This window comes from Capricornis sumatraensis, chromosome 17 (assembly GCF_032405125.1).
Source record: "Capricornis sumatraensis isolate serow.1 chromosome 17, serow.2, whole genome shotgun sequence".
Classification (NCBI taxonomy): Eukaryota; Metazoa; Chordata; class Mammalia; order Artiodactyla; family Bovidae; genus Capricornis; species Capricornis sumatraensis.
This window is the reverse complement of record NC_091085.1, coordinates 46,870,566-46,892,809: the sequence shown is the minus strand read 5'-3', so window position 1 is coordinate 46,892,809 and position 22,244 is coordinate 46,870,566. Positions and strand designations below refer to the sequence as shown.

General features: G+C 43.9%; 1 protein-coding gene across 2 annotated transcripts in view; it reads left to right on the top strand.

The window, feature by feature from the left end:
* The window catches only part of RAPGEF2 (Rap guanine nucleotide exchange factor 2), a 262,289-nt gene that overhangs the window by 83,827 nt on the left and 156,218 nt on the right, over positions 1-22,244 (top strand). For both annotated transcript variants that reach the window (XM_068990198.1, XM_068990197.1), the window contains exons 3-4: positions 4,739-4,795; positions 20,679-20,762. In XM_068990198.1, coding sequence (XP_068846299.1) covers positions 4,739-4,795; positions 20,679-20,762 — 141 coding nt within the window. The remainder of the gene's footprint in view (positions 1-4,738; positions 4,796-20,678; positions 20,763-22,244) is intronic.

Here is a 22,244-nt window from a genome sequence, read left to right as displayed (position 1 = left end):
ACATTAAGGGACAACTGAAATGTGGCTAGTATATTCTTTAGGAGTTTGGGGAAGATCAAACATTCTGTTAACAGCAGTTAAGAAAAAAATTTTTTTGGTACTTTCCCCATGTATTTACAGCTTTGTTATATAGATGATTTTGCCCTGATCTTCTGTTGGTGCTGGTTAGGCTGACTTATGCAGTCATCAGTTGTCACCTGCATGCCTGCTATATGCTGGAAATCAGGTTGGCCGTGGAGATGCTTCAGTGAAGTTGCCCAGACCCCTGCCGCCACGGAGCTTATGTTCCTAGTGGGGCAGACAGGATTTAGGGGTGTAGACCACTGTTGTTGCATTCAGATGTTAGCATGTTGGGCTGCTCTTACTTTGTGGTTGAAAAGAGGGAACATTTGTGCCAGCTCAGCTGCTCAGAGATCCCCATGGTGCCAATGGGTCCTGATGCTCTGGGTGGGAGCAGGCAGGAGCCATGGGAAGGTGAGTGTAGGTCGGGATGCTCGGTGCAGTCAACAGCACAGGGCTGTGTATTCAAGGACAGGGGCTTGGATTTTCTCCTGAAGGCAGTGGAGATTAAGAGCAGGTGTGAGGTTCTGTGACTGCATGTCAGGTGAACAGGCAACAGGTGTGCAGAATAGAAGCAGAAGCTACCTCTGTAGTCCTTGTAGGAGATAATAGTGGGATGATGGCTTAGACGGGTTTCCCAGGTGAGTCAGCAGTAAAGAATCCACCTGCCAGTGCTGGAGCTGCAGGAAACTTGGGTCCTGTCCCTGGGTTGGGAAGATCCCTTGCAGGAGTAAAGGGCAGCCCACTCCAATATTCTTGCCTTGGTAATTCCATAGACATAGGAGCCTGGCAGGCCATGGGGCCACAGAGTCAGGCAGGACTGAGCGACGGTGCATGCGAGCATGATGACTGATACCAGGTTTTTACAGGTGGGTGGTGAATGTGGTCAGCCTGGGAGGATGTCTTTTTGAAACAGGAACTGGTGGAAAGAGACAGGCTGTGAACAAACGAGAGGAGTCAAGGATGATGATGCCAAAGCTTTTGGCCTAAACACTTGGGTTCTGACTGGGGAAAAGTAGATTTGTGGGGTAGAAATTTAAGATCTTTTTGGATGTTTTGAAGATGAAATGGATATTACACCAAGTTGGCATTTAGAAGAGTGGTTATCACAGTGAGGGCTTAGGTGTGGGGTATGGCTTTGGAAGCCATCAGTTTATGGATGACGTTAAAAATCAGACTGGATAAGGTTACATGGTGCGGAGGAGAAGGTCTGACAGCCCCTGGAGATGGTCCATTAGAAGTCAAGTAGGAAGTTCCCTGGTGGTCAAGTGGTTAGGACTCTGCACTGTTATTGCGGAGGATCTGGGTTCAATCCCTGGTCAGGAAACTGGCAAGGAGTCCAAAGGAGTCAGAAAAAATGCTTGGTAAGAAATAGAGGAAAGCAATAGAATGGGAAAGAGTAGAGATATCTTCAAGAAAATTAGAGATACCAGGGGAACATTTCAGGCAAACATGGGCACAATAAAGGACAGAAATGGTATGGGCCTAACAGAAGACATTAAGAAGAGGTGGCAAGAATACACAGAAGAACTGTACAAAAGATCTTCACGACCCAGATAATCACGATGGTGTGATCACTCACCTAGAGCCAGACATCCTGGAATGTGAAGTCAGGTGGGCCTTAGGAAGCATCACTACGAACAAAGCTAGTGGAGGTGATGGAATTCCAGTTGAGCTATTTCAAATCCTGAAAGATGATGCTGTGAAAGTGCTGCACTCTATATGCCAGCAAATTTGGGAAACTCAGCAGTGGCCACAGGACTGGAAAAGGTCAGTTTTCATTCCAATTCCAAAGAAAGGCAATGCCAAAGAATGTTCAAACTACCACACAGTTGCACTCATCTCACACGCTAGTAATGCTCAAAATTCTCCAAGCGAGGCTTCAACAGTATGTGAACTGTGAACTTCCAGATATTCAAGCTGGTTTTTGAAAAGGCAGAGGAACCAGAGATCAAATTGCCAACATCCATTGTATCATCGAAAAAGGAAGAGAGTGTCAGAAAAGCATCTATTTCTGCTTTATTGACTATGCCAAAGCCTTTAACTGTGGGATTACAACAAACTGGAAAATTCTTAAAGGCAGAAATACCAGACCACCTGACCTGCCTCTTGATAAATCTGTATGCAGGTCAGGAGGCAATAGTTAGAACTGGACATGGAACAACAGACTGGTCCCAAATCGGGAAAGGAGTACATCAAGGCTGTATATTGTCACCCTGCTGTTTTAACTTCTATGCAGAGTACATCATGAGAAACGCTGGGCTGGATGAATCACAACCTGGAATCAAGATTACTGGGGAAATATCAATAATCTCAGATATGCAAATGATAAACACCGTTATGGCAGAAAGCAAAGAAGGACTAAAGAGCCTCTTGATGAAAGTGAAAGAGGAGAGTGGAAAAGTTGGCTTCAAGCTCAACATTCAGAAAACTAAGATCATGGCATCTGGTCCCTTCATTTCATGGCAAATAGATGGGAAAACAGTGGAAACAGTGAGAGATTTTATTTTTTGGGGCTCCAAAATCACTGCAGATGGTGACTGCAGCCATGAAATTAAAAGATGCTTGCTCTTTGGAAGAAAAGTTATGACCAACCTAGACAGCATGTTAAAAAGCAGAGACATTACTTTGCCAACAAAGGTCCATCTGTGAAAGTGATGGTTTTTCCAGTAGTCATGTATGGATGTTAGAGTTGGACTATAAAGAAAGCTGAGCACTGAAGAATTGATGCTTTTGAACTGTGGTGTTGGAGAAGACTCTTGAGAGTCCCTTGGTTTGCAAGGAGATCCAACCAGTCCATCCTAAAGGAAATTAGTCCTGAATATTCATTGGAAGGACTGATGCTGAAGCTGAAACTCCAATCCTTTGGCCACCTGATGTGAAGAACTGACTCATTTGAAAAGACCCTGATGCTGGGAAGGATTGAGGGCAGGAGGAGAAGGGGATGACAGAGGATGAGATGGCTGGATGGCATCACCGACTCAGTGGACAGGAGTTTGAGTAAACACTGGGAGATGGTGATGGACAGGGAGGCTTGGCGTGCTGCAGTCCATGGGATAGCAAAGAGTCCAACACAACTGAGCTACTGAACTGAATTGAATCAGAGGAAAACCAGGAGAGTTAGAGAAGATAATGCTATAAGGAAAAGAGAGTCATCACTTGCTACTGAGAAGTGGAATTGGTACAAGGTCAGAAAAGACTCAGATAACAGGATGCTGGTAGTTCTTCGAGGTGTTTCTTTGTTTGTTTTGAGTTTCAAGGACCTGGTGATTGGGGAGTGGAAGGAGGATGAGAGAATGGAGACAGTTTATTAATGTAGACAACTCTAAAAAGAGAATTTCCATCATGGGAAAAGCAGAATGTGGATAGTAGCTGGAGGGGCTGTGGGTTCAAGAGTGTTCCCTCCCTCTGTATGGGCGATGGACGTAAGGTATGTTCATGTATCAAAGGAAGCCATTCAGGAAAGAGGGAGGAACGGGTGATGGGGAGGGAGGAGATGAGTGCGCAGGAGCACAGGAGCCACTGTAGCAAGGCCGAGATCTCGGAGAGGATGCGACAGGAAGCAGGGCCGAGCCTGTTACATAATTTAAGACCTGGTATTTTTAGACCCGTGACTTAAGTCTCTCATCCTTTCCTGGGAAGAATTCGTGTGATTCAGTCACTTAAAACTCTGTGTTTAATGTGTGTTCAAGGACCCATGCTGCCTCCCGGAGTTCAATGAATGTTTCGGGATAGGGGTTGAGAGGCTGAGGGACTCTGAACTAGGGTGGTGGTCGCAGGAAGAGCAAGGCAAAAGAGAACTCAGGTGAGGTGTTTTCGAGTGAAAAAAAAAAAAAACAAGAGTGAGTGGCATTGTTTGGAGTTTGCAGACAGGGAACATGTCTGTGTGTGTTGATCCCAGTGTTTCACAGATTGGAGGTTGGTAGCCCCACTGACCAAAGTGCAGATGCTGTTGAAATAATTGCTTTTATAGCCAGTCCTTTTTATTTCTTCTTAGTTTCTCCTTAGGGAGAAATAGTCATTTTCTCTTTTGCATTTCTGTACTTTTGGGACATTTTACTCAGGCTTAATATAATAAGATGTTTTTTTGAAGATGCTGTTCTTGAGGTAATTTTGAATATTTAAACATTCATGTTTTCCATAATTTTCCTTCAGAGATGAATCAGCTGAAATAACAAATCTTTAAATTATAAAGCATATGTTTAGTCATTTTAGTCATAAAAATAATGACTTTAATGAAAGCCTACTTTTGTCTGAAATTCCATACTGTTAAGTAACATCAGTGTTAAACTGTGGATGACGTTATCACTTTATAAATTAATAGGTTTCCTTTCTGGCTTTCAGCTTCCTTTTCATTTTCTGTTTACCTTGGAGAACATTAATTTGTCCACGTGTCCTTTACAAAGTATAAAACACATATAATTTTGTTCTCTATGAAATAAACCTGGTGAAGCTGACATCTAACAAAATGTTTCTTTTCAAGCTTTTCTTTACCAGATTTCATTTTATTTTGTTAACCTAGGTACCATAAATATTTACCTTGAGGCCAATAAATGGTCGTGATAATTCATAGAAATAATCTTAATTTTCTATATAATGTCTCATTTACAATTTAAAACTATTAGTGTGTTTTTTAATGACAAATGATGAACTCATCTCTTTATTTTTTATTTTACAGGTTGATGTGTGAAACTGTGAGATACGAAAGACATGAAGCCAATGAAGTTTTGTACTAGTAGGTGTTTCCTTTTTCTGTGCACCATGTGTAATATGGCAGCTAAGTGATGCACTTAGAGTATCAGAGAATTACTAGGGACACCTTGTCAAGGCAGCGTTACTTAATTTTGCATTAACTTTTATTGCATACTGTAGCAATGGGAAGCATTTCAGCTGTTTCTGGCCATAAAGTAAAAGTTTGCAGCCCTTTGCTGATAAGTCTGCATATGCGTTTATGCGTCTCTCATGTAGTTCAGAGATGGTATTTGACATTATGGTGTATTTTGACTTTTATTGTTATTAAATGAGAAATAGTCTGGACTGGAGTCTTTCCAAAGGAAGAAAATGCATATATTCCCACCATCACACCAGATGAGGGGTAATGATAGCATAAATGCCATATTTTGGCTTGTCTTTTTTTTTTTTTTGGACTGCACTCTGGGGCATATGGGATCTTAGTTCCCCAACCAGCTATTGAACCTGGGCCCTAGTGGTGAAACCATAGAGTTCTAACCACTGGTCCACCAACAGGAAAATAAACTGCCCATGTCTCCCTGGGCTTAGTTTCTTCCTTAAATCATATTGATATTCTTTTTAAGGTGTGTAACACACTCCTTGAAACAATGGCAACTAGTTTCTTAAAGAATATGATAAGCAAGCAATAGACAAATATTGGTGTATTAAGGATGTGTAAGTTCTGATCTCCTAGACATATAATTCTGCTGATAATGTTTGCCATGAGTGATGGTTGTTCTGTTGACTTTTCTTCCTGTTTCTCAAGGCACTTACTAAATAATTACTACTTTTCATGCATATTATAAGGAGTCTTTATTGAAATAAATAAGATACAGTATCTGCCCTTAAGGAGACTTTAATCTTTTGGTAGAAGTACAAACAGAAAAAAATGGAAAACAGCAACAAAAACTAACCAACCAGAATGACTGAGACTATAGGTTTGCACAGATGGGGTGCAGGGGAGGGTCTGGGAGAAGTGGCCCTTTGTACTGCGTCTCCTAGTGTGTCTGGTGTCTCTAGAGACTTTCTTGGCAGGAGACACCATGTATACAGGGGCACAGAGAGGGGAGGGGCCTGGCCTCACATTTTGAACAGTGTGGCAAGTTTAGTGCGAGTGGCCTGGGGTGTTGTGGGGTCAAGAGAAGAGGTAGGTCATAGTCACATTTGCTTGTGAACGTATTGTTAAAAAAGTCATCCTTGCTTCTTTAGGCAACTGGAAATGAGTACTTTTCCTTCTCAATTACATTTCATTATGGAAAATCACAGACGTTCAGAGTATTAGTGACATGGTAATAAAACAGACCCCCATAGATTCATCATGCCACACTGTCCACTGATCACCAACAGTGCTTTATCTCTTACTCCACCTCCAGTAGATTATTTTGAAGGAATTCACCCAAAGTTGTTTTGATATGTGTTTTTATCTTTAAAAGATAGACTCAAGAAGGAAAAAGAAAGCTTAGCCACAGTATTATCATCAGACCACAAAACATAATTCTTTCATATCATGAAAATTAAATTTTTTGGGTATAGTTTGTTTATTGGTTGGTATCTTTCTTAAGTGTCTTTTAATCTGCAGGTAAATGACTAGTTTTCAAGTAGCAAAATGATGTGACCAGAGGCCTCCCAACCCCACTCATTCCCTCAAAGATAGGATCTGTGTCTGCCTGAGAGCACAGGGGGAGAGTTGGATTGAGTGGACTGGCAGGGAGATCTGTCAGGAGGCCACTCCTAGAATCTGAGATGATGATGCTTGAACTGGGACAAAGACAGCAGAAATGGGACAGTCAGGGGTGGATTTTTTTCTTTTTAATTTTGGCTGCACTGGGTCTCCATTGTGGTGCTCAGGCTCAGAGGTTGTGATGCACAGGCTTAGTTGCCTGAGGTATGTGGGATCTTAGCTCGAACCCGAGTCCCCTGCATTGGAAGGCAGATTCTTAACCACTGGACCCCACCAAGGAAGTCCCACGGATAGATTTTAGAAGAAGACATGGGTGGATCTGATGCAGGATGGTTCTTGGCTGTCTATATCTGTCTTAGGCTTCAAAGGCTGTACATACATCCAATAGAGTACAAAATAACCAGATGTAATTGGTAATGAGAAGACTCACACTGGGGGCAAATGCCCTTAATATATTTGTCCTTGAAGGAATCAAGTTATGTAAATAACTTAGACTATCAGTTCTCTTTTAGGAGCAATTAAAAGCTACCTGTGGAATGGGTGTACGTGTGTTAGGGTTGATGATCTCTGATGAGTATTATTAATTTGTTTCAGCAGTCCAGTGTCAGTCAGTGTCAGCTTTCTATTAGTTTGTCCTTTCCCCCTGAAACATGATCTGGGCCATGTTGATGCTGAGATAACAGCAAACGTGTAACAAGCCCTCTGTCCATCCCACATGCGTGAATCCAAGCTTTGTGTGTATTCGTTTGCTTCCTCCTTACAGCCGTCCTGGTGGATCTTTTCATCACCGCTGTGTTATGTGGGAAGGCCCTGAGGCTTGGAGAGAACAGAAAGCTGCCCTGAGAGCATGGCTCAACCTGGGGGGTCTGGACTCACCCCCCGCAGTCCTGGTAGCTCTGCAGCCTCAGCTGTCCGCCTGTGCAGCAGCATCCCCACCCCTTTCATGCCTCCTGTGCGTGTAGGTGAGGACCGCATCTCTCCATGGGGTGGAGGGCACCTCGCCAAGGGGCAGGGGCGGCCCCTGCAACTCACCAGCCCTTCTGCCTGCATTGTCCTGGCTTCCTAACAGTTATTATTTATTATCCATTTAAATGGAAGGTAGATTGCAGTATTTTAAATATACTTTTTTTTTTTTAATAGAGTCAGTTTAGGCCACGAACATGAGCTCTGCTGATCACACACAGCCATGACTTGGAATATCCTACGTTGACTGCATTTGGGCTGGAATGTGCAGCCCAAGTTGATTGTGTTAATTGTTCCTTTTGACGAATTAGAATCAGGTGGCAATGTAAGCAGTGAAGAGTCTGTGGGTCCTGATTTCATAAGACCAAAAGTTCAGAGACTGAATGTAGATTCACCCAGCCACATCCCCAGGCTTTGGCCGACCTCGTGTGAAGGATGATGATCCGTGAACAGGCTTGTCTCTGCTCTGAGCAGTTGGTGTAGGTGCAGTTTTAAACATGAAAGAGCATCTGTATTTGGGGTGTGTCCAACTCCTGTGATGATTTAGTAATTCCACCGCTTTTCTAGGGACCTCTTGTGTTTACCTCATGGGGGGAGTGACTTGTCTGCTTGAGCTTGGAGAACACAGTGTAGTCGAAATATCAGAGACTTTCAGAATTTGGTTTTATAACCGAGAGATTAGTATTTGTTTTCCTTATTATGTTTGTGTGCTGGTGACTTCAAAGACTATAATCATCATAATTTCACCAGGTAAATCTAGGACTCTTTTAATCCACCTCTGTGCCTCGCTGTTCTCATCTGTCAAATAGGAACAGTGATCACAGGGTCCCCGGTTTGGTGCCAGTGTGAGGCTGATATGCAGGGCCCTGTGTGGAGAACACAGAGCAGGCACGCGCAGTCAGAAATGCCAGCGGTGGGCAGTGTCCTCCCGCCATCCACTGTTCTCATCGTTTAGATTTTGCTCTCCCATTGTTTTAACTGCTTTAAGCTTTGTTTAGGAAGGACTAATGACAGCAGTGTTCTATCAGTAACTCCCCTGGCATTATTTTAACATGAGCAGTATGGCAGAATGCCATTTTAAGTTGTACTGCGATTCAGGGGAGAGTTGTGATTCTGATGAAATGAAATTTTTAAAGTGTCGACTTCCCCATTTAGGATCTAGTATTTGTTATCCTAGAAAGTTAGATATCGTTAGTTGAGCTTTACACAGTGTTCAAAAACATCAGGTTAATTCTCCCTTCCTTTCATTTGTTATTGACTGCATATGGTTGTTTTGCTGGCTTGGAAGTGCTGAGTGGGACAGTATACATTTCATACCCGAGGGACTTAAGAAAGGAGCTAAGTGAATGTGTCCGTTCTCTTTTTCTTTAATGGCCAGCCATCCTCACCATTTTGGTTTAGTATCTAGTGAAATGCTAAAAAAACTTTTGGATAAGAAATTGAACCATCAAAATGTGTTTTGTTTTCTTAAATTAAAAGCACACACAGACACTCAGTAAACTCAGGTAACTGTACTGCACGCCCACTGTCCACACACGTGTTGGAATGGGTGCTTTGGTTTCCAAAAGAGTTTTCATAGCACTTAGATATGGGATTTACCTCCCTTTATTGCAGAAGAGGAAATGGTTCCTTTATTAGAAAAAGCTAGGTTAAGAGGCATCTTCTAAGGCAGTTTCCTCTAAATCCGCGTCTTGCAGAACTTCGGCCCCGCTGCCCCTCTCCCAGGACCTAGCGGTCTTTTCAGTCTGTGATGTGGTTTCTGGTTTCCACAGTCGCCTGTGTCCAGATGTCCCCTCCCTGTCCCCACCACATCCCCTTCCTGCTCCGTGGCCACCCTGTGCTCAGCTCTGCCTGAACCTCTGTCCCCTCCTCCTCCTGGAGGAGGAGCTGCCCCTTCCTTGTGGTGTTGCTCCTCTCCCCTGGTCCCTCCTCCCCCTGGAGGAGCAGCTATGGCTTTGCCCGGGGGCTTCCCTCACTGCCCCCACCTCTGGTTCCTTGCCCAGACTTATAGGATAAAGATGCTCAACTGTGAGCTTGGTATGTTGTGATGTACACATGTGCTGTGTGTAAGTATGAAAATTCAAGTACTCGTGGATACATGCCTACCCACGAATAGACTTACTTGAGATTGATTTATGTACATATGGTGATAGTTTAAGGTTTCTCAGCAATACTTTTCAGAGAAGGCAATGGCAACCCACTCCAGTACTCTCGCCTGGAAAATCCCATGGATGGAGGAGCCTGGTAGGCTGCAGTCCATGGGGTCGCGGAGAGTCGGACACGACTGAAGCAACTTAGCAGCAGCAACAATACTTTAAAAACTACAATATTTTATATTTACTTTTAATCTTTGAAATGTTTTATTTTTGTGATTACTCAAAGAGCAGTAAAATAAAAACATTTAAAAATGTATTTAGTTTGTGAACTCCATCAGGGCAGAAACTACACTGGCTTAGATTGTGCTTGTGTTGCCCAGCACAGACATTTGCATCTTGTCTGTTCTCAGTTGTTATTTTTTTGCATTTACTTGAAAGGAGCTATTCCTTTGCTAGATCAGCTGAGAAAGACCTTCTTAATGGTCTTTCAGGTAAAACAGCCTGCATGTTAGGGTTAGGGTTAGGTGTTAAGTCCTTTGTATTGATTTTCTATGAAACTACTTAGTGAGTAAAAACCTGAACTCTTCTTAAATTCAGCTGTTTAAAGTTGCATGTAGTCAGCAAATGAGGTTCCCTCCCTGTGCTTTCTGATCAGTGTGGCCATAGCGCTGTGAGCTGGCAGTACGTGTCAGCCCTGACCTTCACAGTGGGGTGGGCAGGTTTGGTGTGGGTTTGTTTCTGGATGGCTGCGAGTTCTTTTTAGAATTTCTGGTGCCAGTTTTCTGTAGGTGAGGAGCAGGTTTACCCTGAAAATGAAACTGTAGTGTGTAACTGAAAGACACAGATGTGTGAATTTCATGAACCACTGGTGGGTTTCAGAAGAGTATTTGGCTGCTGTGTCAAATTTGAGAAGTTGTCCCTCAAGTCCTTGGGTTTAGCCATCTGCCATGAATGGATTGTCATAAATTGTAATCTGCATCGATGTTTTTTCTTTCATTCAAAAAAAGTTTATTGAGTAACTTCATGACACTTAAGACCTCACTCCTTCATTTTGTCTTTAGAATGAATTTTATAAAGTTAAGAATGACTATATGTTGAGTCTATAGAATATTTGGCTTTACTAGTTCTTTAGTTGTTTATATCATTCCCTTTGCTGGTTTAGTGAATTAACCTGGTTAAAAAAAATTATGTCCACATATTCCCCCCATTTTCAAAATACTGATTTTTTAAAAATAAAAATATTTTCAAAATACTTTAATATATTCAAAATATTTTCAAAGTATTTAGCTGAAGTAGCCTCAATATTTCCATCAGTTATCAGAGTTCTTACTGATTTTACTGATTTATCCTATTTGTTGGATTTGAGCCACTATAGTTTGTTGAGAGGAAATTAAGGATTTTCTGAAAAACTTAATGTTATAATGATGCTGTTTTTCCTTCAGAGTTGTTAGTGATAAAAGTGAAGTAGCTTCTTATGATTTGGAACTTTAAGGAAATGGAACAAAAAGTCAGCCTCTGCTTGTAATATGTGTTTTCCTAAGTGTGGAAATTTGTGGTTATGTGCTTGTATATAATTAAATATTATGAAGTATATAATTTTATAGAACAATATTGCTGTTCTTTACGTCAGGAATGTGCGTGTTAACCCTTGGTAGAGGACTCTTTCTATCACATGTCCTACACTTGATGCCTGAGTATGGCTGATGTGTGCACTTTACTTTGGCTTTCTTTGGATGGTGATCTGGTGTCAGGGTCGCACACTGCCGAGCTCCTTTAACTTTTCTCGTGAGCTTACTCTCTGCCATTGGCTGCACAAAAATGTATCATATATTTTGTCTTGGAGCAGAAGGCTTAGTTAGAGTCCCATCAGGGAGCAACAAAAAATTTTATTAAACTTTTTGGTAAATCCAGTAGCAGAAGTGACGGTAATACATTTGTGAAAAAGAGCACAATTCTTATATATCTATTCTATCTGCATGTTGAAAGGTGGCGATTGTCAGGGCTACAGAACACTTCGTTCACGGGAAATCCTCCTCGATTGCTTCGTGGTGGCAGTTAGTGGTGGAAGAGCTGGATGAGGTTCTGTCCCCTGGGGCTGGTCTTGTCCCTACTGAGAACCTCTGGTCTGAACTTGCGGCTGGGCTCCCGTGAGAAGGTACGGGGTCGTCTGGTGTCAGAAGGCAGAGTTAGTCCTGGTCTGGTTGTTGGTATAATTGTATATATGAGAGTACACATCTGCACCGCTCAGAAGAGACTAGTGACCATGTGTGTGTGGGGGGGGCCAGGGAGGTGGGTAGAATAAGATGTCAGACTTCATCAGGGGCTTTGGAGGGGACCCCACAGGATGTGGTGGTGGATTGTGCTGAGGAAGAAATGCAGGAAGACTGTTTTCTGTTTTATCCTTAGGCTAGATGATGTTACCAGGACAGCAACTGTAGGAGAAGAAACAAGTGTTTTCCTAGTTGTAGTCTCTGGTGGCAGGCCCTCTGAGTTCCTTGCTTGTGGGCTCCACTTACTTAGTGGAATTTGGATGGTCTTCATTTTGGTTCCGAAGCCAGTAGGCCCGGGAGGTAACACTGCTCCCAGATGCCGGCAGCTGTTGTGTGAAGGTGGGGTTGCATCTGGGTAGTGTGCGTAATACAGTGCAGCCTCCCTTTCTAAACTGACCCAAACCCTGATGCTTGTGGGTCCACGTGGCTGCGTGTCCCCACCCCTTGCTGAGTGGGCGCCCTCTCCACCGGCCTGTGTTCCTGTGTGGTGGCCGCCTCTGTGCATCTGTGTGTCCTGATGCCCAGTGGCTGTAGCCCCACACAGCCCCATAGGGCATCCTCCACTTTGGTCCCTCCTGCCTGTGCTGCGCTGCCCTTGACCTGCTCCTGGGGGAGACCCTTCCTGTAGACCCGATGCACTCCTTGGGCACTAAATTCTCACCCCGATGGTGTGTTTTTTGCCTGGGGACCATTCCTCTAGTTTCTGTTGGTTGACATCCCCTCTCTCCAAATACACACACACAGAGACCAGATGTCAATTTGTGGCTGGTAGGGGTGGGTGTGAAGCTCTGTGTCTACAAGGACAGGAGTGCCCTTGCCTGAAGCCCCTTCCTCACCCCATCCCTCCTACCCTTTTTGAAGCCTTTTGGCCACTTGGGCTTCACTTAAATTTTCGTATTGTATTAGCAACTAAATTAAGTGGCTTCTCTCCAATTACTTTTTTGCTCTCTGATAATCCCCTTTCTGACTTAGCTGCTTTCTTTTGAGTTATTAGCTTATTGTCCGCACCCCCCTTCCCCCACGCCCCCGCCTCCATCAGCTTGCGCTGGGTCCCTGTATTCAGTCTGCTTCCTAAAGGGGAACTGGGGACCACGCAGCTGCTCACAAAGCCCTTTCGTGGGGAGACACTGCCACCCTGTGGATATCTAGGTTATTGTCAAGGATGTTCTTTAACCCTCACTTCATTTTTCTAGTTCCTAGTAAATTGAAACTCAATGGCTTTGACTTTCAGACACTTTAACACCTCACCTGAGTTAGTGTCTATTCAACTATTAATTAACTTATTGATAAAATATCTGAGTGCCAGTTGAGCATCGTCTATTGTGTCCGTGGAGGTACTGAAGAGTAGAGGAAAGACTTCTGAGATAATGATACTCTGCTTCTTGTGAACAAGTCCAGAGTGGCTGGGAACCCAGCAGAGAGTGACTCACTTTATTTGGAAGGTACTAAAATGTTTCTCAGAGGAAGTGGTCGTTAACCTGGAATTCAAAGGATGAGTAAGGAGTTTACTAGGCTGAAGGTACCCTTTAGGAGCTGGAAGAGCAGGTTTGTCCGAAGGCCCTGAGGCATAGGCGGAGGAAACGGTGTAGGTTGGTGAGTTGCGCAGTCTGAATCCAGGTCTTGTTGGGGTTGAGAGCAGAGAGGAAAGGTGAAGGTGACCCTTTCAGAGGCGGTGTGAGAGAGAGGAAGAGACCAGTGTGCTGTGTCCCTGCTCTGCAGGGCGCTTGGTATGTATTGTGTCATTAAATCAGAGTGACGTTGTGAAGGACTAATATCCCCATTTCACAGTTGAGGAATCAGAGCCCCAGGACCTGACGTCACCAGGATCACATGGCTGGTATGACAGAATGTGTGTTCCAAACCTTTACTCTTCGCAGGGCATCAGACTGCTGCTTTTAGATGCTGGTCGTCGGGGCTGGGCTTCCTCCTGTCCAGGTTATAAGCAGAAGCCTGTCTTGATCTCAGTTCCCTGAGCAGATGCTGACTGCCAAGATCCTGACCCATTCCTACAAGCTGCAGCTCCTGGCTCTGCCTGCAGGGGCCCTCCATGTAAGTGGAGGGAGACACCTAGGTTGCTCAGGGATGAGAAATGGGTAGAGAAAAGCACAAAACAGAATAAATGAGATGGGATAAGTATGTTGGAGTGTGGGAATCAGTGAGAAGACCTTATTGAAGAAGTAGTGTTAGAGCCATTCCTTTGGGGCGCAGGTTGACTTAGAAGGTAGGGAGATACCATCTAGGAAGGGGGTTTGTGCTGAGGAGCAGAGGGAAGTGAGGTGGGAAGAGTGGGACCAGGTTTCATTGGCTTCTTCCTGTCATTCCAAGGCTGCACCTGCACTTCTGGTTTAGCCCAGGAGGTGTGGGCACCTAGAGTGGTCAGTCGTGATGGCTTTTTAGGGTCCTTCTGTCTGATCACATGGCATGGCAGATCGGTCATTTTATGATGTCCTGTTTATATTTTGCTTGCTTGTTTTGTTTGGCTTGATTCATTTTCTCTCTGTTGACAGAATCAAAACAGAAGCTCTGCTAAGGGTCTTATCATACCCTGGGCTTTTTGGCTTTCATCTTGTCAGGTGTAGGATGGCAGGTGTTGGAATCAAATCTTTGTCTTGGAGTTCTTAGCTCTGTCTAAAACTTCTAGGTCTTCTCTAAGTGTTCATTTTGGTGATCATAGGGGCCTCTGTAGTCTCTAGGTGTCTCTTTTCTACCTGTTACTGGTGATGTAACACTAAAGTTATTTGCAAATGTTCAGTTACTCTGAGATTCCACTTTTACCATTTCAGCAATCCTTGATGGGACTCCTGAGCTCATAATTTTAAAACATTAAACAACTGGGAAAGATACAGATGACATTGGTGAAGACAATTAGTTGTATCCACAGTGACTGCCGTGTAGCACTTTCTTCCCCTGGCCATTTGTTCCTGCTAGGCGTGTGATGATTATTCTGCTAGTGAGTCTTCTGTTAGCCAGCTGTGCTGCCACATGTGTCTGCAAGCGAGGTCTCAGATTCATTTTGCTTCTCCTCTAAGTGTAGACAAGTTGGATGCTGTTACTGCTAGGTAATTTCTTTCTCTTCATTTCTTTTTAAAAAGTAGTCACTACTTGGCAGTATAGAGTCCCGCGGTGACAGGTGCCCCGTGGGAAGGGGCGTGGTTGCAGATGTTGAAGGACTGCCTGCCTGATACAAAATTATTATAAATGCAGGAGAGGGCAGGGTAGCACAGTGGTTTCTAACGAACTCAGGAGACTTTTCAGGCCAACTGAGTAAAACAGATTGTGTTGGTGGCATCTCACTGTGAGAAACTTAAGCGACTTATTGTTTTTGTATTCTTGGTTCTATTCTCTTTTTATAAGAAAGCCCTCCTCAGTGATCAGTGCAGATAAATAGAAGAAAACAATAGAACGGGAAAGACTAGAGATGTCTTCAAGAAAATTAGAGATATCAAGGGAACATTTCATGCAAAGATGGGCTCAGTAAAGGACAGAAATGGTATGGACCTAACAGAAGCAGAAGATATTAAGAAGAGGTGGCAAGAATACACAGAAGAACTATACAAAAAAGATCTTCATGACCCAGATAATCACGATGGTGTGATCACTCACCTAGAGCCAGACATCCTGGAATGCGAAGTCAAGTGGGCCTTAGAAGGCATCACTATGAACAAAGCTAGTGGAGGTGATGGAATTCCAGTTGAGCTGTTTCAGATCCTAAAAGATGATGATGTGAAAGTGCTGCACTCAATATGCCAGCAAATTTGGAAAACTCAGCAGTATCCATAGGACTGGAAAAGGTCAGTTTTCATTCCAATACTAAAGAAAGGCAATGCCAAAGAATGCTCAAACTACAGCACAATTGCACTCATCTCACGTGCTAGTAAAGTAATGCTCAAAATTCTACAAACCAGGCTTCAAGAATACGTGAACCGTGAGCTTCCAGATATTCAAGCTGGATTTAGAAAAGGCAGAGGAACCAGAGATCAAATTGCCAACATCCGTTGGGTCATTGAAAAAGCAAGAGAGTTCCAGAAAAACATCTATTTCTGCTTTATTGACTATGCCAAAGCCTTTCACTGTGTGGATCACCACAAATTGTGGAAAATTCTGAAAGAGATGGGAATACCAAACCTCTTGACCTGCCTCCTGAGAAATCTGTATGCAGGTCAGGAAGCAACAGTTAGAACTGGACATATAATATACTGGTTCCAAATCCGGAAAGGAGTACCTCAAGGCTATAAATCGTCACCCTGCTTATTTAACTTCTATGCAGAGTACATCATGAGAAACACTGGGGTGGATGAAGCAAAATCTGGAATCAAGATTGCCAGTAGAAATATCAATACCTCAGATATGCGACTGAGTGCCAAAGAATTGATGCTTTTGAACTGTGGTATTGGAGAAGATTCTTGAGAGTTCCTTGGACTGCAAGGAGATCCAACCAGTCCATCCTAAAGGAAATCAGTCCTGAATATTCATTAGAAGGACTGATGCTGAAGCTGAAATTCCGATACTTTTGTCACCTGATGGAGGAGAACTGACTCATTTGAAAAGAGCCTGACACTGGGAAGGATTGAGGCTGGGGGGAGAAGGGGACGACAGAGGATGAGATGGTTGGATGGCATCACTGACTCAATGGACATGAGTTTGAGTAAAGTTTGGGAATTGGTGATGGACAGGGAGGCCTGGCATGCTGCAGTCCATGGGTCACAAGGAGTCAGACAGGACTGAGCGAGTGAACTGACTGACTGACTGATAAGATACGAATCTTTAAAAGAGACAACTCAATAATAAAGACATTATCAGCAACATGAATGGACCTAGAGATTGTCATATTGCGTGAAGTAAGAGAAAGACAAATATATAATATCACTTAAATGTAGAATCTAAAAAAAGATACAACACTGCTGTATTTAAAATGGATAACCAACAAGGACCTACTGTATAGCACAGGGAACTCTGCTCACTGTTATGTGGCAGCCTGGATGGCAGGAGAGTTTGGGGGAGGATGGATATACGTGTGTGTGTATTTATATATAGGGCTGAGTCTCTTTGCTATCCACCTGAAGCTATCACAACACTGTTAATCAGCTATTTGTGTGCTCAGTCACTCATTCATGTCCGACTCTTTGCAACCCCATGGACTGTAGCCCACCAGGTTCCGCTGTCCATGGGATTTTGCAGGCAAGAATACTGGAGTGGGTTGCCTTCTCTGGGTGATCATCCTGACCCACGGATCGAACCTATGTCTCCTACATTGGCAGGCAGATTCTTTACCACTGAGCCAAGCTAATGCCATCAGCCATACTCCAATATAAAATAAGTTTTTTCTTTTTAAGAGTAAGAACTTCAAAATAAAAGTTTTTGCCACTGATACCCACACATGTTTAAAAAAAAAGGTACAAATGAATTTATCTTCAAAACAGAAATAGAATTACAGATGTAGAGACATAAGTTATGGTTACCAGAGGATAATGGAGGGGAGGGATAAATTGGGAGATTGGTACTGAGATATACACACTACTGTGTATAAAACACATAACTGTTCATGTTTTAAACACACACACACGTAGCTTAGTTGGTAAAGAATCTGTCTGCAATGTAGGAGATCCTGGTTCGATTCCTGGGTTGGGAAGATCCTCTGGAAAAAGGGAAGGCTACCCACTCCAGTATTCTGGTCTGGAGAATTCCACAGACTGTATAGTCCATGGGGTTGCAAAGAGTCAGACACGACTGAGCAACTTTCACAGATGTATATATAAAACAGATTGACTTTGTTTTACACCTGAAACCAACAAACTATTGTAAATCAATATACTCTGATAAAGTTTTTTAAAAATCAAGGCATTTTGACTGTCATATTTGGCATGGCAGGTAGTACGTGCCCACCAAATCCAGTTAAGTGTTGGCAGTGGTCATTCTCTGCAAATGCCTCCTGCAACAAACACAGCTCTTGTGAGTTAAGATTTGAGTTTTTTGGAAAAGAGAGAAGCAACTCATCCATCAGGCAAATGACCTTATATAAGTGGGAGAGGTCTAGAGGACTAGCTTCTTATCTTCACTTTTTAAGTCCTTGCCGCGGCTTTCCTGGTATGAAGCATCAGCCCTATTTGTAGGATAACTGGTAGATGTTCAGGGATACTGAAGTGGGTTGCCATTCCCTTCTCCAGGGGATCTTCCTGACCCCGGGATCGAACCCACGTCTCTTATGTCTCCTGCATTGGCAGGCGGGTTCTTTACCACTAGTGCCACCTGGGAGGTCTTGGTGTCCTTTAAAAACTTTCGGAATCCATTTGCCAAAATAGAAAAGATTTGGCAGAGGTTGCTGCAGACTGTTTCAAGTGTGGTTTGCCAGGATGCAGTTTCTATGCCGTCGTCTCAAAGATGGGTGGGTGCGTACCTCCTTCCAGTGGTTAGAATGTGCACGCGGCGGGGATGTTTGGAGCAGCCCCTTAGACTCTGAGACGGGGTCCACGGGCTGGGGTGACCGAGCCACACAGCAGGGAGAACCTGGTTCCAGCACCGCTTGTTACTGTACATGCGAAAGAAATGAACTTTCTCCGTGCTTCAGCCACTGCTGTGTTTGGCTTTCTGTTTTCATAGTAAGCTGAGCTCTATCCTGACAAATAAATTTGATAAACTTGGCTCTTTAAAATAAAAAAGAACTCAGCACATGGCAAAAACCACATGAAACAAAAGTCAAAGCTGAAGCAGCAACCTGGGGGGAAGGTTGTCACAGCTCATGTCTTCAAAATGATAGTTTTAATAAAGTGCTTCCAGATAAGAAAAAGTCCCACGGCTTGTAGAGCATTGGCTAAAAGTTAATGATTTCACAGAAAAAGGAATGCGTAGGGCTCGTGAACATAAGAAGAAAGGTGCTTTTGCAATAATAAGAGGAAAAGTAAAAGTGAACTGAGATACAGTTTTTGTCGAGCAGATTGGCAAAACCTCCAAAGTGTGATAAACAACCAGGTTCAGGGATGGAATGCCCTTACCCCTTGCCTCGCTGCACCCCCTCCGCCCTGCCCAGCTGCCCAGCCCAAGGCCTCTACACAGCCTCCATGCCCTTGGCCGAGAAGCCTCACCATCTGGGAGCCACTGGCCCCTCATCCCCTTTGCTCAGATGTTCTGTTTTCAATGAGACCATTGTGCTCTGCTCAGCGAGCATTTAAAGTTATCACAACCCACTCCCATTTTCCTTGCCCTACACACTAACTTATTCCCCAGATAATGGATTTATAATTTACTAATTTATTATATTTATTGTTTATTTCTTTTATATATTTTTTAGCTTTCTGGCCATGCCACATGGTATGTGGGTTCTTATTAATAGTTCCCTGACCAGGGATCAAATCCATGCCCCCTGCCTTGGAAGAGCTGACTCTTAAGCACTGAATAGCCAGGGAAGTTAAGTGTGTTTATTTTAGTGTGTATTGTCCAACCAGAATATAAGCCCTAGGAGGATGGGGGTTTTTGTTGCTGTTGTTTCCTGAAGTCCCCTAGGCACCTAGAACAGCCCTCATTGAAAATGTGTTAAATATTCATTACATAAATAGACTCTACTAGCCCGGCCTTGGGGAGGTGGTAGGCTCCTGAGTTACTCAGTGCTGCTGCTGCTGCTAAGTCGCTTCAGTCGTGTCCGACTCTCCGTGACCCCATAGACGGCAGCCCACCAGGCTCCCCCGTCCCTGGGATTCTCCAGGCAAGAACATTGGAGTGGGTTGCCATTTCCTTCTCCAGTGCGTGAAAGTGAAAAGTGAAAGTGAAGTTGCTCAGTTGTGTCCGACTCTTCACGACCCCATGGACTGCAGCCTACCAGGCTCCTCTGTCCATGGGATTTTCCAGGCAAGAGTACTGGAGTGGGGTGCCATTGCCTTCTCTGGAGTTACTCAATAACCACCCAATATTTATCAAAGTTATACTGTCTGTGCCCTTTGACTCAGCAGCTGCACATCTAGTTACTAATCACAGTTACTCCTGTAGGTACAAGATCACTTATTACAGTTTTCCTTTTATTTTTCAATGATTGCCTACATTAAAAACCACTGAAATGATGGGCAGTAGGGGCTTGTGTGGCTCCCCAGTGGCTCATAAGTAAGGAATCCCCCTGCAATGCAGGAGATACAGGAGATGTGGGTTTGATCCCTGGGTCAGGAAGATCCCCTGGAGGAGGGTATGGGCAACCCACTCCAGTGTTCTTGCCTGGAGAATCTCACGGACAGAGGAGCCTGGTGGGCTACAGTCCACGAGTGAGTCCACAGAGTGAGACGTGAATGAAGCAACTTAGCACACACGCACACATGCAGGGACTTGCTTAAGTCAGATAAGCCACGTCTAATAAGAGAGCTGTCTTCTGATCAAAGACTTCTGCGTCAGCACATAGGAAGGAATGCTGTAGCATATGCCCTCTTTTATGTCTAAAGAAGGAAAGAGGGTGGAGGGAATGAGTGTTTGTCCATCCTTGTGTGGATGAGGAAGTTCTAAATGATGCCCACAACTGTGGTAGAGAAATGTAGGGGCTTGGTAGACAGGGGAGATGGGTGGGAAAACAGTTCTACTCTTTACCTCTTTGTAAGTTTCTTTTTATGAAACAAAATAAAATATTTTCAGCTCAAAAATTTAAACTAAAAAATAAAACATGGAATGAAAATGGCACATGCTGTAGCTTTAAATATACTGATAGATATTGTTAGGTTATTTGGCTGTGAAAAATCATTTTTAAAAATTATTCCTGTGGTTGAAGAATGGTATTTTAGGTACATGTTTTATGATACTTCGTTGTTCTTCAGGATTCTGAGATTAACATGGGTCCAATGTGCTTTGTGTGTTTTTATTTCTATTTGTTGGAGATAATCATCTGATGTTATTGTCTTTTCTTTTCAGTCCTGATGATATTGGGACCTGCTGGTATATCCTTCTCTCCGGTTCCGTGTTCATCAAGGAATCCATGTTTCTTCCACGAAGCAGGTATTGTATAGATGTTCTGGAATAGATGATCCATAGAGCTTGAAATCCTTTTGCAGAATGAGTATTTTTGCAGAATTCCTCTCTGCTTTAATTTCCTATTCTACTGACACAAAGTAGGGCAGTAGCTTGGGGTGTTGGTATATAAATCTTAAGAAAGGACTCTTCCTGTGTTGTGCACACTGTTCCAACCTCTGTAATGAAGGGCAAGGGTGAAGAACACATCTGTGATATGCTCCCTGAACCTGCCAGGCTAGTTGAGGTCATGTTTGTCCAGAGGGACTAAAGACTGCCTCTGTAACAGGGAGTCTCCTGCACCTCTAACGAGAGGCCGTGGGGGTTCCATGGGCCCATGTGGGGCGAGAAACCCAGCTGGCCGGGGCTGCCCCCAGGCCCGTGTGGACTCATCTCTGGGACCCTTCCCCACACCCAGGCTCTCGCTGTGACTTTGGCTCCCAGGTGCTGACTGTTGACTTGTGACCTGTGTCGCTGACATCCGTACCATTTGATGGCCGTGTCTGTGTCTTTTCTTCTGATGTTCAGGCCACAATCTGAGGGGTGGGCTGGGGACAGCTGTTACCTGGTTCCAATCAGCTGTGGCCAGAGAGGGTCAGGGCTCCCCAGTCACAAATGAAACTGCCTGTGGGTGGGTTCCTGAGGCCTCCTGGGACCACTGAGTTTCAGGAGTTTTCTTTTTCCCCCTGATTGTATATTTTTTACAATTAAATATTTTAATTTTGTCTAAAGATTTTAAAGTCTTAACTAAGTATCTTTATTTAAAATGACTAAACACATACTTTATCTAAATTTATTAAAGGGTAGCAATGGGTAACTCTCCAAGCTCCACCTTCTATAACCTAACTCTCTTATAAACATGTTATGATATATTCTTGATAAATCATTCTGAGTGGATGGGGGCATGTGAAGGATGTATTTTACACATTTTTCTAAGAAAGAGTGCGCAGGATAGGGAGACGAAGTTTTTATCGGCCGGGGGAGGCACAGAGGTGTGGGGATGTGCCAGGATGCCAGAAAGGAGGGCCAGAGGCACCACCTCCAATGGGAGTGTCCCCCAGCCTCCAGCCCCCCCGCCCTCCTGGCGGCCGGCGTTTCTCTCCTGAGAGAATGGCCCACGAGGGAAGGAAGCCCCGTTGCCTGTTTGTGGTTCTTACGGTGTAACTGATCCTAGCAGTGGGACGTTGAGGGTGCTGATGGGGCCCTTGGTCGTAACAGAAGTCCTAGTCGCCGTGGTGTTGCAGTGATGAGAGAACAAGACTTTGTCAGCAGTGCTTTTTTTTTTGCCAGGCATCATTTGGAAAGCTTTATATATAAATCATTTAACTTCATAACTGTCCCTTGAGGTAGGTATGGTTGTTACCTGCATTTCATAACTGATTTAAATGGTAGTGCAGGCTGGTGGGTGGTCGTCCATCCTGGAATTCTGCCCGGGAGGCCTGGTGTGACCCTGTGAGAGAGCCCTGTCAT